The sequence below is a fragment of the Triturus cristatus genome, chromosome 1_2 (genome assembly GCF_964204655.1).
Source record: "Triturus cristatus chromosome 1_2, aTriCri1.1, whole genome shotgun sequence".
NCBI classification, from domain to species: domain Eukaryota; kingdom Metazoa; phylum Chordata; class Amphibia; order Caudata; family Salamandridae; genus Triturus; species Triturus cristatus.
The window spans coordinates 847,661,324-847,680,000 of NC_140580.1; the positions used below are offsets into that span (position 1 = coordinate 847,661,324).

Genomic DNA, 18,677 nt, shown 5'->3' on the forward strand with positions numbered 1-18,677 from the left:
TGGATGCCACTGGGAGCCAGTGAAGAAAATTCGCTGCCAGCTTTATCTAGTTACATTTTTCCAGTTTGAGGGCAGGTGTTGAAGCCTTTGGAAGTCAAAGGCAAACTCAGAATTGAATATTGCGCCCAAGTTTCTTACTTTATGTTTGGCAATGAACGGAGACCTCAGTGACATCAGCCATCTACACTGTCTATTTCCAGGCTTCCCATTTAGCAGTTCTCAGGAAGAAGCTCTCTCCCTTTCCAGTAATAGGTTGGACTGTGGCACCATCCAATTTCCGCCTGATTTCTTGGTTTGGCCTGAAATATTGTTGAGGTTCTGATGATGAGGCAATTTAAAATGCTATTTATGTGTCTTTCAAATGATTCCATGGTCCAAACTAGAACATAAATCTGGAGGCTGAAAAAGACGGGGGGTTATTAATGCTCACAGTTATTTACAGCGGCGCTAAACCAAATAGTGTGAAAAGTGCTTGTTAGGGAAAGAATAAATGCAGTGCTATAGGTGGGGGAAAAAAAACTTGAATCCCCAAACAAGGACCAGATGGTCCGAAACGATAAATTTCAACAAATCCTATGCACACGCAATAGAGCATTCTATTGCGTGTGCATAGGATCTGTTGAAATAGAACATAAATCTGACTGAGATATCTCCTTGAAGGCTTTGATGTTGTGGTGGTAAAGTGATGATTGACAGCAGATGAATATAGGAAAGCGAAGTGCACAGGTCAACAGACAACCTCTTGAACAAGTGATAACCTTTGATTATTGAGAGGCAGACTTCTGGTAGTTATCTGTTATATGCTGATTGATACTAAGTTGAGCTTGGGCTAAAGGCAATTCCCCAAATCTGGGACTTCCTCTGACAATGGTTAAAAACTATACAGATAATTGCTGCTGTCGGTCACAGTGACCACCCATCATTGCCTCAGCAATCCCTAACTATCATGCATGTAAACCTTGACTGGGAATCCCTAAGTGGGGAAAAGATATGCTTGGATGTGTTTTAAAGGAATTGGTTTGACTGATTTGCACACATGCTCTTGTAAGCCTTCCCACAAATCTGCAGAGAGGATAATTATTGTAATTTAATGGGGAATTAGAAATCTTTCAGAACCTTCTAGTTGGGTCAGTTCTGGTAGCCAACAGTTTATGAGAAGGAATAAGAGTTATTTAATTTGTGAGTTCAATCCTGAGAAAAGTTGTCCATGGCCTGCTGAAAGGTGGATTTGTCTTTAGAATGATGGCACAAGCGTAGCTTTTCAAAGGCTTTATAGAAAAAAAATGAACTGAACTAATTCTTCAAGGCAGTTCTCAAAAGTGTATGGAAGACAGATAGATGACCGAGGCACTAGGGTGTCTGTGGCTTTTTCGACAGATCGTTATGCAATTCTTTATTGTGAATTGTACAATCAAGAGAAGCATCCCCATCATTACCCATCGTTACAACATCATCCTCCCACAGTAGCTTCGTAATGGTCTTCAAGATGATAGGTGCTAGTGTGCAAATTATAAATGAGGAACAACCAACTCACTTAAAGATTCATTTTTACTTTTCTTATCCATTACACTGAAATGGTTTATTAGTGTGCTGTCAAAATGGCCGTGAAAGAAAAAGAATTGTGAATTTCCTAGTTTGAGAATTTTGTAAATAGAGTTGCTCTCCATTTCAATGAGCTGTAGTTGCATGCATCAAGTTAGCAATGACTCAAAGCTCAGAATGGAGGAACTGAACATGCGTCAGACTCTTCTTGGTTTGTGATTGTGCAGAGATGAATCAAGGACAGAATTTAAGAGAATATTTACACCAAACAAGAATTCCACAGATCTGGACCACTCATGGGCTGCTGGATGTCACTAGCAGATCCTGAGCTAAGGAAATCGAGGCGGTTTGATAAAATCCTGTTCAACAAACGACATTATAAGGGTTTTACAATATGTGATGTATTGACCCACCACCTCTTAGTTCCTCTTTTCTATAAGACTGAACAGGTTATCCCTGATCCCTCCCGCCTTCCTCTGAATGGCCGCCTCAACAGCCCCTTACCACTTTGCCAAGAAAGATTGTGCTTCCAGCTGCTAGGGTGCAGGTGAGCCCAACGACTTTGGCACCAAAGTTTTTAATGGTCAGGTATTCCTCTAGAATCACTCCAGAGAGGATAGTCTTGAGCTCAGGAATGCCAGAGCCTGTGAAAACAGAAAAGAATAAATATCTCCAAGCTACCAGATTCCAGCTTGCAAGGAGGGTAAAATGTAACCAGTTGCAGCACAGTGTTGGGCCATGCACTAGATAGGATTTTTTCAACCACAGACAAGAGTGTGCATGTTCACTGGTGACGTAGGTATCTTGGGAGGCATTTGCACTTATCAAAGTGAACACACAAACTCTAGGCGGAATCTGCTCATCCCACATTGGTCACACAACTTGTCAGATCTTTGAGGCTACCACCAACCTTCTAAACACACTAGTAATTTGAAGACCTCAGAATTAGCCAATAGACCAATGGGCTTCAACTATGATGAGTCGGATATGTGTTTGCTTTTCCCATTTAATCTCCCAATGTTTTGTGCCTGTGCCTCACCTCCGGAGTGTGGAGTGATGCTTTGTGCGAAGCCGGTGGAAAAGGAGCTCAGTGCAATAGGGTAGACAATCCAGCACAGGTACTTGAGCAGCATGTGTCCTTCCCCGATCTCCTGGTAAAGCCACCTGTGGGCTGCAGTTAAGAGACAGGGCATGAGAAACAAAAAAACACCACAAACAGAAGATTCTTCACTCATCTCTTGCTCAGCGCTCCCTTATTCTTTGATCCCTAACTCTACAATTCTACTCTTTAGACCATCTGTTTACAACCTCTCTCTCTAATATCCTCTCCTCCTTTGTCTCATACAAGCTATCCCATTCTCAGGTATCAATTTCCCTTTCCAATTGTGTCTTACCTCCCTTGGCTTCTTTCTTTCTCTGACCTCCCTCGATTTGTATCTTTCCACCAGCTAAATTTATTGTAGAATCAATTCTGATACTGGGACCCCCAGGATAGTGTATTTAGACCTGAGAATCTGAAGAGAGCTGCACCAGTTTAGATCACTTGGTGTGTGCCCCCCTCCCCCACGTGGGACCTGTAATGGAGGTGCACTTTTGTAGGCTGGGAGACAGAGCAGAAATTGAGTCATCCCCTCAGTCCGGTCACCATCACCAATATGGCCACAGTGGTATCGCAGAGCCAACATAAGGAGTCAGTCTGCAGGGATTACAGACATCTGACTCTGTGCATCCATAGGTAACCTGGCCTTCCTATGAAGTATAGTTGTGCAGGGCCGCTGCTGTTCCATTCTCCTGGGCAAAATGCAATTCATGGCATAACACACCTTCTACTCTTAGAAGAGTCTGCGGTAGTAGCTAACAAATAACCCTCAATAGGAATGACCTATTAAAATTCCTGTAATCCTTCATCTTCAAAATTACTGTTACCTGAAGTCTCAGTAATTCAAGGGACAAGACAACAAAAGGAATTGCATATTTTTGGGGAATCAATACAATAACAACAAACCTCCCCCTATTCATTCATTAATAGGTAATACATCCAAGGATAATACAAAACATAATTGTCCCACAGACAATACTTTCATCTTGATTTATTTTATCAAAATAATTTTTTTATGGAGAAGTTATATCTATATACATTCAATTATAACAAATCCAATGATTTCTCTCCATAAAATCACAGGAACAGCCCCACCAGAACATAATACACAATGGACACAGAAATAACAACCTCACTATTCACAGACACAACATGCATACCAAACATACCTAAATAAAGAAAAAAGAACAATACATCTGATAAACCATTATTACAAATATCTCAAAATCAATATTTTCAAAATGTCAAACTGGAAATGGCAGACAAAAAGCGCCGACGCGCTTTTCGGAGTGGACTTAAAGACCAACAGTCCCCAGATTATATATATATATATGTGTGTTTAGAAACATTGTTATTAAGGAGCCCCCGACAACACTACGTGTATGTATATATTCAAAGAAATTTTGGATGGGATTTGTTACCGCCTGATGCGCCCTGACGAAGGAACTCTTGGTCTTTAAGTCCACTCCGAAACACGCGTCGGCGCTTTTTGTCTGCCATTTCCAGTTTGACATTTTGAAAATATTGATTTTGAGATATTTGTAATAATGGTTTACCAGATGTATTGTTCTTGTTTCTTTATTTAGGTATGTGTAGTACATGCTTAGTGTTTCTATGCTTATGGAATGTTTATTCTCCTACGTTCCTCCCTGCCTTGTGAGTTCTAGGTTCTCTTCCTAGACAGTTGCTGTTGGCTTCTGTCGTGGAGAGTCCGTTCTTGTGTCTGCTCTGCCTAATTAAACTGCTCTTCAAGAAGATACCTTTCTATGCCTACTCATTTACTACAATTTGGCGACGACTGGCTTCTAACCCATACGCTGCATTCCCAAGGCACACAGCAGTTTCTGCACAAGAGCGGAAGATCTTCACCCTTCACACCACTCTTACCATGCATGTTGTGTCTGTGAATAGTGAGGTTGTTATTTCTGTGTCCATTGTGTATTACGTTCTGGTGGGGCTGTTCCTGTGATTTTATGTAGATAAATCATTGGATTTGTTATAATTGAATGTATATAGATATAACTTCTCCATAAAAAAATTATTTTCATAAAATAAATCAAGATGAAAATATTGTCTGTGGGACAATGATGTTTTTTTATTATCCTTCGATGTATTACCTATTAATTAATGAATAGGGCGAGGTTTGTTGTTATTGTTTTGTGATTTCCCCTGCCCTCCTCTCCCTATATTCTGATATTCAGGGGGACTCTTTTGTTTAGTAGTATTCATATTTTTGGGGAATAACATGGAGGAATGGTGTTTCTGCATCAATTCCTCCATGTTTTTCCATGGCGTTGAAATTTCAACTGCTTTCCTCAGCCAAAATCTCCAAGTGGAAAACAAAAACTTATAATTGGGATGGGTCCGGTAACCCCGATGTTCAGGTGGATAGCAAAGAGAGCGAGACCAGTACCCGCATGCTCAAGTCAGACGGAAATAGTTATGTAAATGTAAATTGATGCAAAGTAGAAGCATGTGATTATTCCATCTGGAAGAAGGAAGATTGAGACGCGTGGGAAGGAGCAATAGGACGGATACTGTGCATTTAGAGAAATTTGAGGTAAAACGAGTCTGACTGATAGAGTTCATGGTTAACACAGTGAGAACTCTAAGGCTTGCTTAATCTGAATAAATATGACCTAAAAACAGAGTATCTTCATCAGTTGCATTGGCTCCCTTATCACAAGAGGGTTTTATCTAAAGCATCATGTATCTTGCACTGAATTTTTATGGGCATTCATCTAACTGTCTTGCTTCAGAAATTGACTAAATATAGCCCTAAATGCCTCCTGAGCTCCAACTCCCTGCTGCTGTATTAAGTCTCTATTTAAATTTCAAAAGGTGAGAAAACAGACCTGTTAGCATGCAGGGGGTCTTGGCCTGGCCCCTCCTTATCATCTTGGAACCCAATCCGATCATTTGAAATTCAGAAATAGCCTAAAACAAGGCATATCTCCAGTGCTTAATTTGTAAAAACGTAAGTGCAAGAGCCCAAGGCATTTCTCAGGACACCACTGCAGCTTGTGCCACCCGCCGCCCATGCCAGCACTGCAAAATGTCAGTGCCAACACAACCAATAATCAGAACACAACTAAAAGTCCAACAACGTGGACTATAGCAGGCCGCCCTAAGCTGTCGGAATTTCCTGGAAGGGGATCGTATTATTAGTTTTACTCAGACAACTGTCTAAATATATTTCACAGAATACATATATTTTTTGTAAATTATGCATAATCTCACTTGACATAAATTTCACAATGTCACCTGGGCCTCTATGGAACTAGGACCATCACACTTTGCATCTCCCTCTTCAGCGTCATGCCTTACATTTTCATGCTCACATGCAAAGGATAGGATATAAGGATAGAACAATTATCCATCTCCAGATGAAGAATTTCAGCTGGAAATGTTCTTCTGGGATGGAAGGTTATTAGTAGTCCTGGGTGGAGTTCTGCTAAGCGTAATTCTGCGAAGTGCCAAAAAAACTCATCTGTGCTCCGCAGAGTTCCGCTAGCGGTGGAGTGTGGTAATTTGCGCTGTTCGCACTGATTTTTAGGTCTCGCCTGACCAGCGCTTTAGCGCTGCTCTGGCGAGACTTATAGTAAGCGCGTTTTGGAAGTGCAAACAGTGGCTTTGCAGGCCTCCAACTACAGTGCATGTGACCCGTCCGGGCGCGCGCACCATTTGGAGTCCTGCAACCACTTGTTTGCTTTCACTTTAGCCGTGATTCATCGCACCATTTGGCAGCCTGCGTGCCCGCCCCCACTCCCCCTCCCACTTCGTCAGCTTCAGTGCGCGCTTGTTGTTTCATTCCATTTTACGAGCGCCGTGCCAACTACAGTTTACTTGTGCAGTAGGTGGTTATGTGTTTCGTAGTGGATTACTTATTTAATATATTGCTAATCATTAAGGAGTCCGCTTAATCTTCAGTCCTGTTCAAGACTGCAGATCTGTAAATGCAAAGCGTGATTTGATCAGTTAGGTGTCCGTGTCACCCTGTTGAACGGCCCACTTCTGCTCTATGACACGAACCCAGGACCTGTACTTCCGCGCTTTGAAGACCGTGAATGTGTGTGCTGCTACCCCAGAGTACTGCAAGTCTGATTTCACCCTCACCAGTCGTGATTGTGCCCAATACGCGTTTAGTTATGTTTCGGGCCGCTGTTACATTTGGAGAGGATCCGCTTCTACTGGCCTGGGGTGAGACATGGAGCACGGGCTGCTGCCCCCGGGGTCTGCCATGGAAAGGTGAATACTGACACAGGGCAGTGCTTGTTTTCTTTCTTTCCTGTTGTGGCAGCTTAAATGCATCGTAAGCCCGAGCACACAGCTCCACAGCACGTAGCAGATGAACGTTGTCACCCTTACAGAGAGCGCGCGCTGTGCAAGGCAGCCACGAAAAGTGAATTCACGTGCCCTAAATTACATCAGTTCTCAGTCTCCCAACATGAATTGAGGTACTGTTTATTCCCTTCTGCCTCCCATCCCAAGTTTCACAGCTCTCACCGCCATAGCAGGCCTCTGGGTGGCAACAGACCATAGTGATTCCCAGAATCACGCAATTGCCAGATGATGTATGTGGCGAAACCGGGATTAGTGTCTAGGTTATGGACCAGCCACTTAGCCGCCACGACATCCACCATCTCTTTATTTAAATTATATCTGTTTGTAAGTGTGGCCGCGCTTTAATGAAATTAGCGGCACACACTTCACAAACACACCGTTCGTGCGATGTTCTTTCATCATTATTTACATTAGGCGCTGTGTTCCTGGCACTCCTTTGTATTAAAATAACGTGCGTGTGTGTTTTGCTGGAATGGGTCTCTGCTCCTATCAACATGCCTGCAGCTTCTAGTGTCTTCTGTGCCCTGCTCGTCGCTATCCCTATCTCTCCATGCATTGACCCCCGCCCCCCGACCCTCACCACACCTCCCGTTGCTGCTTCTATCAATGTCTGCAGCTGCGCGCTGCACTCACTGCTGCGTTATATGGCCTCATGGTCATGGGTAGCACAAGGACACGGTAATTTACTGTGGAAAACAGGAGCTCTGCAGTATTGGCAGACTCCTAGTATTTTACGGGCCATGGTTCACTAGTGACGTACAGGACAAATATTACAAGCGCACAAGGACACAAAACACAACTTCAATACCCCAGAACACTTACAGAGACCACTTATCACCAAAGTAGAAACATTATTTTTCTATGCGATGCTGGAACATGCCTGTTAGTACACTCCATTCGTTTTATGTTAAATACTGCAAAATGTCTGTGTTCTTCCCATTTTGTGAGTTTCTACTTTCATTTTGTAACTGCAGTGTCCTTTCAGTGTTGCTGTAGATTCGGCATCAGAAGCTACAGTTACAGAAGTAGGCTGGTGCGAGTCTCAGAGATGTTGATTTTCACCCGTGGGAAAAAGCACAAACCACCAGTGTCTAAGATTACAGGAAACAGGAGTGCACGAAAGCTGTGGTGAGTGTCTGCAGCAAAGCCTCCAGCCAGGAACACTCCCTGTATGGGATCCGTTCAAGAGTGGCTTCACACCCCTCGGCAATGTCGTGCACTGCAGATGTGGTTTTAGGCACACTCCTTGCACGCGCCCAGTTGCTGCTTGATTCTTCTTCTAAGCTCTAGATGGGCTGATTGCTGCCGCGCTGTTCCCCTCATGACAGAACCATACACCAAAGCATGTATAGGTGCAAGCTTTAGGGCACAACCCCAATAAGGTGCATTTCAGCCGAGACTGGGGACAGGTCGGGAGGTGGGGTCCTTTCTAGTATATGAATTCATGCTAGCACAATACACATCATAGTTCAGCCTTCTCAGGTAACATGGTGCTGCCCACCACGCCCACAACAGTACAGCTCTGTGAAGTGTTTATAATGGAAGCATTGCTTGCATAGTTACTCATCAGTGATCTTTCCGTATCTAATGACTCTTTCTTTAAACACTAAGCCTTTGTGTAGTTTTCTTTCAAGAGTTTTGTTTGGTTGCCAGCAATTAACACGCATTTTGTATTCAAGTTCGTACTGAAGCAATTTCGTGATAGTGACTCTGAACTGTTTGATGACAGAAGCATGAGTGTATTTTGTACTCAATGTATCCTGTATAGCTTTTATAGAGATCAGCTTTGAAACAGTCTTGCGATGGTAACTCTTTGTATCATGTATATATTTGTCTTAGATCATTCTCATGACTGACTCCCAACAAATTACACTTGTAGGCAGCAACTATCTCTCAAATCTTGATTTTGAAGAAGAAACCCCACCTGCCCACAATACTTGGATTATCATTGTATTGGTGAAAATTACATGTAGTTTATGAGAAAGAAATATTCGTATAGGAGTTTGTGAATTCTGTGACCCTCCCCCTGCCTCTTCTTATTTTTCAAACTCTTCCTCTAACATTGTAGTGAATATTACCCATTTCCATCCACTCTTACCTTAACACCTGAAGCACTACATATGTATACATCTACACGGTCTTGGCATACAAAACAGATAGGACAAACAAACATAGTTGCAGTGAAGTACGATGCATGTACCTTTGATAGTAATTCTCGCCAATACTAACAAAACCCCTTATGTGTTAATGACCAAATGGGATCATTAGACCCCCTTGGATTTCTGACCTTGATTTCACTTGGACTCAGTATTGCATCTGCAAAGGCTTTGCTTTATTCCATTGAGCAAAAGGCATTGAAGGATAGTTTTGCATTTTGAAATTTGTAAGCCTTTGAAAACGATGGGCCCAAAATGATTAAGGAGTAGCACACGAAGCATGGTTTGAAATAATTATCAATCATCTTGGGACTGTGATCTTCAGTGTGTATCAGTTCTTTGAACAGGTATTAAGAAACTTAGTTAACCATTACTCAGATCTTAATATTGCCATCACTATTTTTCACACCAAATAAACATTTATGTTGGATGTGATACACAAATGTAGCCACTGTAAAGATTCAAAGGCAAGCATACTGTTAATGAGTGATAGGAAAGGTAGAAGGTTGCTGCATTGTCACTACATTGTGATGTAGCGTTCTTCAAATAGGTGTGTTTCCAACTCCTTCCTAATCTGCTGCAGTGCAGGGGCAGGTAGTAGGGATAATGGGTCACTATTCCAGATCCTGAGTGCATAGATGGAAAAGGCTGAATACTTTGTTTTTAGGTTTTGACAGCACAGCGCTTGCTCTGTGCTTCTAAAATCTCTTGGATTAAAAAAGAAAGTCTTTAGGGGGCTTTGTGCCCGCCCATTACTTATCTTCACTTACCATTGGCTTGTTCCCATGAAACTCTCCTTTCCTTGGTTCCTATTGGTCATCGCCTCCTCCTCTCGTCTGTCTTCCTCGTGGTCTTTGTCCTGCAGTGGAGTCTGCCACCAGTGGCTAGTGTCTTTCCATTGCAGACTCCTGCAGGAACTCTTTTTAAACAAAAATAATTTTCATGCCCTCTACTTCACCCCTGCCCGATCTGATATTTTTAAAACTCACCAGCTTGCCGTTCTTTTAAAACCCACTGCCCTCCTCCTCCTCTCGCTTTCCTCTGTTTCTAAATCAACTCCCCCCCACGCTTTTCTGTTGAAGGAACCCAAGAGCCACGTGAAGCTTTTTTTAATATCTGGTACTTTCAGAGTGTACTTCACGTCTTTATTGTCTTAGCACAGAGGAGTACACCAAGGGAAGGAAACGAGTATGCATAAATAAAAACATATACATTTACAACACCAATAGCTCTAACTCTGACAAATGCGAGACCTATTGCATTGCAAATGCTTGTTAGTACCAGGAGTTTGTCCCGTGCTGTAAAATCAGCGCAGACGGCAGTGCGTGCAGCACAAGAGGGCATTGCCTCTTTCTACTCAAGCCCCAGCTCCCACAACGCGAATGGCAGGTTTCTCAATTCGAGCAGTAGCAACCTGTCGCAAACACCCCATGTTGTGAAATCTTGCCCAGAGGTGGTCTAGTGTATGATTTTTCTCGCTCGGACCGGAGATATATAAGTGTTTAAGAACCATTTGTCAATTCTTCTGGGGGTTTTTCTGTAACGTTGAGAACACCTCCTGCTCTCTCAATTTTCCCTTTTCGTTTAATCCTTGTACCCCTCTCCATATCACTTCCATCTGCCGCCTCCTAATGAATGGCGATCCTTTTTTGTTTTGAGGGTAACATCCATCTCGCTTCCCCCTGCTTTTCGTACATTTCTCACTGCACTACCCTTTACACTTTCCCTTATTCCTAAATTTTTGACCACTTTCCTATCTTAATTCTCCAGCCTCATCTACATCCAAAGATGCCACCCTAAAAACCTTACCTCCTTCCATTTTTTCGGCTACTACTGTCTTCCGTGCTCTTTCCTACTCCTTGTTTAGGCTAATGTTAGAAATTGCAAAATGACTACCACAAATCGAAGCATAAACGTCCATGCATATTCATTTTTCTGAATTGTTTTAAGTTTTTGTGCGGCTCTGAAATTCTTTTTGACATTATCAGAATACGGACTGATAAATGGTATGTGAAGAATTCCAAGTTTTTTCACACTTTTTTCTATTCACCAACATGGCTTTTCACCAAAACCAACTTTTGATGTATTTGTTGTACCTAATTATATCTTCTCAAAAACAACATAAATACTCCTCTTAAAACCCACAGTTTCTCTGTGGCATTCTTGGTTATTTTCTTTCAGGAGTTTGGAAATATCTGTATAGTTCTTTAGCACAAGATCAATAGAAATAAAATAGACATATTAAAATGAAATGGTCCCCTTTATTCGGGTAAGTGCTGCCATACACATTGATAGAGTGGCTGGGAAGCAGTGGCTTAAAGAGGGGGTATTTTAAGCAGTAAACACAAGGAGAATGGCATGGTGAGCAAAAAAACGATGGATTTAGGCCCAGATCTCTGTACTGGGGTGAATGTATGACATTGTTCTGCATTCTGTCCATCAACTGTTGTTTTTAGGTATTTTAAGCAGTGTCATCTTAAGGATTTTGGGGGATCTGGGCAAAGAACATGTTGGGGGTCCCTGTTTGGAATAACTCTGAATTTTATTACACATTGTTTGCTAATTCAAGCCTTATGTTGTCAAACAATATTGAATTATACATTAATGATTAGAAACAAAAATACACAAAAGTGACAGAAAGTTTACTTTGCCAGGGAGGCCCTTGGAAGTTGGGTCCATGGGCAATCACCCACTTTGCCCATTCTTTAAGACGTCTCTGAATTTTCAACTTACCGTTCAGAATCCTGGACACAGTGAAATCCATTGTGAAACTGATGAGCGCCATGATCACTCCCAGTGCGAAAAGAAAGTACCAGTCATCTCCGATGCGAAAGAGCTGACGCTTCACAAACTCCAGGCAGCCTGCAGGCGGGATCAAATGGTTAGCCAAAACCATGAATTATGTAGGGATAGAGTGGGAAGAAGTCTTCAGAAAGGAAGAAATTGGGCTGCGGAGAGGGATGAGATACAAAAGCTGAAAGAAAAAGCTCAAATTAGCCATCAGGCGGGACAATAAGAGGTAGATTGTCCTTAGCACATAACACAGAGAGCTGGAGAGGGGAGGGGAAGAGGACATAGATAACATGGAAACAGATCAACGACACTGATGCAGAGTCAACATCAGGGAAGTCCAAAAGAGATAGACTGATCCAGGAATTCTGCAGAGAAGATGAGAGACAATACAGCTGTGCAGAGAGGGAGAGTGGGAGTTGCTAGTGTGTACAGAATCCACTGTACACCATTGCCTCACTAACTCATTTAGGGAATGTGCAGAGCTAAGTGATGAAATTCAAGGAATACTGTCTCAGCACTTTGTCACCCCCCCAATAAATGTGTCAAGTTCTTTGTCCCTGAGACAAGACTGGGACTGACAGAGGTCTCAGATGCCTCAGTGTAAGTCTTTTGGGTGAAATGGGAGTTGGGTTTATGAGGAACAGTGATTTATGTGGCAATGTTTGAAAGTGGATACTTTGTGAAGGTGTTTGCAGGTGGTGGGCACCATGACTTAGTTTTCAGTATCAGACTTTGACCAGAGAAGAGAGCAAAAAGATAAAAAAGGGAGAAAGAAGAAGGTGAAAGACAGCAGCACAGTGACAAGGGGAGAAAGCAGAGATGAACAAGAACTGGTAAGAGTGAGCTAGAGAGACAGAAAGTGTAGGGTCGTAGAAGGCGGGATCAGGGTGAGGCAGCTGTGGTATTCAGCAAACCTGGCACTCAGTAACACTGGCAGTGGGCTCAGAAGAAAAACTTTGGGTACCAGCACTTACTTTTTTTGTTACAAATTAAACAACGTTTGACAAGTCCAGTTTGTTTCATTGTGTGATGCCGCATAGATATCCTACCCCAGCCAACGCATGAAAATGAATGTGTGTTCAGATCATGTTCAGTACAGGCAGGACGAAGAAATATGGAATGTATGTGTATAACTTCTGGGTCAGGTGATATTAGGGGCTTTTTATTTTCTTTCTTTTTTTCCAATCTCTTTTGTTAAGTTTTTGCCACATTAACACAACTGTAAACAAAATTACAATCCATATCAGACGGCTTTTATGTTAGGCAATCATTAGGAAGGTTACATTCAACCACATGATGGATCATACCTACCAGGATTCCAGCCCATCTCGACCATCCCTGTTGCTATCCCCACCTGACAAGTTCTACTACTTCACAGCAACAAACCACGATGCAATTGGTGGGCATCCCTGGACATGACGCTCTATGAAAAATCTTTGATTCACGTTATTTAAATAATTTTTTCAAGCAACCCCTTGTATTATATATTTGTTCATCTGCCCGCATGTACCAGTCCATGTTTGCTTCCCACGTCTTCACTTTCAGGGCACCAGCTCTCCTGCACCATTGTGCAAGGTCTTGTCTAGCCACTATTAGTGCCATATTACAGAAGCGAAGAGAGTATCTATCCAAAGTCTGTTCCCTCCATTTTCCTACTGTAACGGCATGGGGTACGCTTGAGTGACTCGCTGAGAGCCTGAGACATTCTATGCTACACCCCTGCCTAGAACTTTAGAACCCTTGGGCATTCCCAAACAGAATACAGCCTTTCAGGTACTTGTCAGTATCAGTCTTACCCAGAGCATGTAATCTGGTCCTGGTATAATAAACTCAGTGAAATTGTTTCAGTTGAACCAACCAAAATCCAGCCTTTATTCAACCTCCCCAGGATATCTACAGGCTGCGCCCCAGTCAACATTTTTCAGTCTACCCAAGTCTCCTTCCCATCTCTCTCTCTCGGCGGTCACTGGGGGCAGACTTTTAGTAAGTAATGTGGTGTAAATCAGTAATATGGGATGTCTGTTTAAAGGGGGCCCTCAAAACTCTATATTCCACTTGATTCTTATGTTTTATATCGGGTGACAGGCCGATACAGTCCATTTGAATGCCTGATTTGTAGGTACCGCAAATATTGATTCCGTGTCAGCTCATACTGTGTCTGTATGTCCGTGAATTAGGTAAAATTCCTCTTTCATTTCATATATCTCCCAGTTTGAAGAACCCAACAAATTCCATTTCTTGTACCCCTCTACCCCACATAGAGCTGCAAGGGATGCCATATCCCACAGTGGTGTCTCCGTGTTAGTTTGTTTTGCCACAGGGACCTCAAAAAGTGAGTTCTGTAGGATATAGAGGAATTTGGGTAAATATATTATTTTATAAAGAGCCGCCCTGCCCATTCACGATTGGGCAAGTTGGCACCAATGACCATTATATCTCATCTGTACTCTTCTAATAGTCTACCCAGATCCCGCTCATGGAACAATAAATCTGATCTGTGGTCACATATATCCCCAAGTAGATGATCCCCCTCTCCTTCCGTGTATGGGACACCTCCATCCCTCGCTATGCTGCCACTTTGAGAGGGGTTAAGTGATAGATTTCCCCCAGTTAGTGTAGATACACAAATCGTTCCAGAAACCTTTTAGGATCTCAAGAGTCCTCGAGATGGGCCTTTCTGGATCTGCCAAATAAAGCAGGAAGTCATCCACATATAATGAGATAACATAGTCAAATTTTGAAGTCCCACTGGAGTCCCCATATCTGGGAGTTGCAGTGAGACTCGTTTACCACTGGCTCCAAAGCATCCTCGTCTTGTCCCACTGCCCAGTTCAAATTCCCCTGACATGGTGACATTCACCCTGACCCAGGCCGTAGGATGACTGTATAGAAGACGCATCCAGGCTGGAAAGGAGCAGCACCATCAAGAAGTGCCACTCCAGTGAGTCAAACGCTTTCTCAGTGTGCAACTATAACAGTACCACTGGCTCCTTCACACTTTCCTTGAGAATCATGCAGCTGAATAATCATGTAAGGTTGTGCCTAGTTGATCTATAGGGTATAAAGCCTCCTTGACCTGGGGCAATAATACTGTTTATCACCTTTGTTAATACCATTGTTTCTATATTTAGGTGGGAGATCTGTCTATATGAAGCACAACTTTCTGGTGGTTTTCCTTGCTTGTGAATAAGAATAGTCTCCTGTCGAAGAACCCTTGGGAGTTGACCCACTGCCCTAACTTATCTAACATGTTTCGGATTGCTTGCACCACCCGATCCCTCACAAGTTTAGGCTATTTGGGCCTTACAAGGCAGGCTATTCGGGCCTGGTGCTTTCCCACGCTTAGTTTGTGACAGCTTTTGCACTATCACCTCCTGTACCTTCCATTCTAATAATTCCCTGGCCTCTCTCCCCAATTTGGGGACTGGAATATCTCTAACTAAATTGTTCAGATCCCTCCCCTGTTCCCCACTAGTACGTTGTGTTGATTGGTTGCTCAAAAATCCAGTGAATGATTGTGCAATCTCACTTGCCGATTCCACCAGAACACCATCTTCTGTGTACACCTTTTGCACCACTCTCAGTCCCTCCTCTCTCCTTTCAAGCTAGGCCGGAAGTTTCCCCACCTTGCTCCTCACCTCATACAACTTGATCTGTTTTGCCCTGTATAGTGCTCTCGCCTCCACCTGATATATGAGATATTTACTGGCTTCTCACCACTGTTTTTACACCTCCCATAAGGCCACCCCGAGTTCACTGCCCCTTTGTTCTCCCTAAAATAGACATCTGCAGCCTCAACTCTTCATTTTCCTGTTATGATATTGGACTAGCAGAGCTGGTGGGGTGAGAGTGAGTGCAAACAAGTAGGAGTGATTGTAAATGAGTGAGATGAGTTAGTGACAGTAAAAACAGTGCAAGTGTGTGAGTGAAACTGGATGAATGAGTGAAAGTGACTATATTCCACTTGATTCTTATGTTTTATATCGGGTGACAGGCCGATACAGTCCATTTGAATGCCTGATTTGTAGGTACCGCAAATATTGATTCCGTGTCAGCTCATACTGTGTCTGTATGTCCGTGAATTAGGTAAAATTCCTCTTTCATTTCATATATCTCCCAGTTTGAAGAACCCAACAAATTCCATTTCTTGTACCCCTCTACCCCACATAGAGCTGCAAGGGATGCCATATCCCACAGTGGTGTCTCCGTGTTAGTTTGTTTTGCCACAGGGACCTCAAAAAGTGAGTTCTGTAGGATATAGAGGAATTTGGGTAAATATATTATTTTATAAAGAGCCGCCCTGCCCATTCACGATTGGGCAAGTTGGCACCAATGACCATTATATCTCATCTGTACTCTTCCAATAGTCTACCCAGATCCCGCTCATGGAACAATAAATCTGATCTGTGGTCACATATATCCCCAAGTAGATGATCCCCCTCTCCTTCCGTGTATGGGACACCTCCATCCCTCGCTATGCTGCCACTTTGAGAGGGGTTAAGTGATAGATTTCCCCCAGTTAGTGTAGATACACAAATCGTTCCAGAAACCTTTTAGGATCTCAAGAGTCCTCGAGATGGGCCTTTCTGGATCTGCCAAATAAAGCAGGAAGTCATCCACATATAATGAGATAACATAGTCAAATTTTGAAGTCCCACTGGAGTCCCCATATCTGGGAGTTGCAGTGAGACTCGTTTACCACTGGCTCCAAAGCATCCTCGTCTTGTCCCACTGCCCAGTTCAAATTCCCCTGACATGGTGACATTCACCCTGACCCAGGCCGTAGGATGACTGTATAGAAGACGCATCCAGGCTGGAAAGGAGCAGCACCATCAAGAAGTGCCACTCCAGTGAGTCAAACGCTTTCTCAGTGTGCAACTATAACAGTACCACTGGCTCCTTCACACTTTCCTTGAGAATCATGCAGCTGAATAATCATGTAAGGTTGTGCCTAGTTGATCTATAGGGTATAAAGCCTCCTTGACCTGGGGCAATAATACTGTTTATCACCTTTGTTAATACCATTGTTTCTATATTTAGGTGGGAGATCTGTCTATATGAAGCACAACTTTCTGGTGGTTTTCCTTGCTTGTGAATAAGAATAGTCTCCTGTCGAAGAACCCTTGGGAGTTGACCCACTGCCCTAACTTATCTAACATGTTTCGGATTGCTTGCACCACCCGATCCCTCACAAGTTTAGGCTATTTGGGCCTTACAAGGCAGGCTATTCGGGCCTGGTGCTTTCCCACGCTTAGTTTGTGACAGCTTTTGCACTATCACCTCCTGTACCTTCCATTCTAATAATTCCCTGGCCTCTCTCCCCAATTTGGGGACTGGAATATCTCTAACTAAATTGTTCAGATCCCTCCCCTGTTCCCCACTAGTACGTTGTGTTGATTGGTTGCTCAAAAATCCAGTGAATGATTGTGCAATCTCACTTGCCGATTCCACCAGAACACCATCTTCTGTGTACACCTTTTGCACCACTCTCAGTCCCTCCTCTCTCCTTTCAAGCTAGGCCGGAAGTTTCCCCACCTTGCTCCTCACCTCATACAACTTGATCTGTTTTGCCCTGTATAGTGCTCTCGCCTCCACCTGATATATGAGATATTTACTGGCTTCTCACCACTGTTTTTACACCTCCCATAAGGCCACCCCGAGTTCTACTGCCCCTTTGTTCTCCCTAAAATAGACATCTGCAGCCTCAACTCTTCATTTTCCTGTTATGATATTGGACTAGCAGAGCTGGTGGGGTGAGAGTGAGTGCAAACAAGTAGGAGTGATTGTAAATGAGTGAGATGAGTTAGTGACAGTAAAAACAGTGCAAGTGTGTGAGTGAAACTAGATGAATGAGTGAAAGTGACTGAGTTAGAAATTAGTGAGTGGGTGAATGTTAGTTAATATGATTGAATATGTGCTACTATGCTTGCAAGTCTGCCATTGGCCCACAGGCAACAATTCATTAAAATGCTGGCACTGGCATTCTGGAGGCAATTATTAGCATAACAGTCACCTGTGACCAAATACTGGGACTTGCATACTAGTGGTAACACTTGTCATATGAAACACCCATAGTAAAATTATGGTGCTCAAATATTGAGGGTAACTCTTGACACAATGGGCACCCATGACAAGATTACTGGTGCTGGCATTCATGTGAAACTTCTTGTTATATGGGGCACCTGTGACAACAATGCTGGCACTGGTACATTGGATATAATCCTTGGAATAAGGGAGGATAACTGTGACATATGGGAGAAAGCAGAACAAAAATACTGGACCTGGCACAATGGAGGTAAATTTTGATACATTAGGACACCCATAAAGAAAGGATTCTGGCCCGCCCTACTGGAAGAATCTTTTGGTAAAAGGGACACCTGCTGCAAAATGCTTGCACTGGCACATTGGAAGTAAGGCTTGGGATAAGGGAGGACTCCACAGGATATGTTAGAGAGCTGCCCTGACCTACTTGAGGTAATTTGTGACATAAGGGTCAGCCATGGAACAAGGAGTGCATCAATGGCAAAATGATGGCACTTGCATAGTCTTTGTACTGATGGGCATAAGGGGACACCCATGGGATATGGGAGGCACTCATGACAAAATACTGACCCGGATACAATGGAGGCCAATTTGGATATATAGTGCCACCCATAGAACATTTTGGAAAAAAGAGGACAACTCACTGAGCCGCATCAGATTTCATTGGCTTAGAACACAATACTTCAATATTTAATGAGTGC

General features: G+C 43.0%; 1 protein-coding gene across 2 annotated transcripts in view; it reads right to left on the bottom strand.

Moving 5' to 3' along the window:
- LOC146868141 (chloride channel protein ClC-Kb-like) overlaps nt 1-18,677 on the bottom strand; it is a 204,960-nt gene that overhangs the window by 117,367 nt on the left and 68,916 nt on the right. For both annotated transcript variants that reach the window (XM_085609015.1, XM_085609014.1), the window contains 3 exons: nt 11,875-12,003; nt 2,582-2,713; nt 2,047-2,186 (listed from right to left, as the gene is read on the bottom strand). In XM_085609015.1, the coding sequence (XP_085465141.1) occupies nt 2,047-2,186; nt 2,582-2,713; nt 11,875-12,003 (401 nt within the window). The remainder of the gene's footprint in view (nt 1-2,046; nt 2,187-2,581; nt 2,714-11,874; nt 12,004-18,677) is intronic.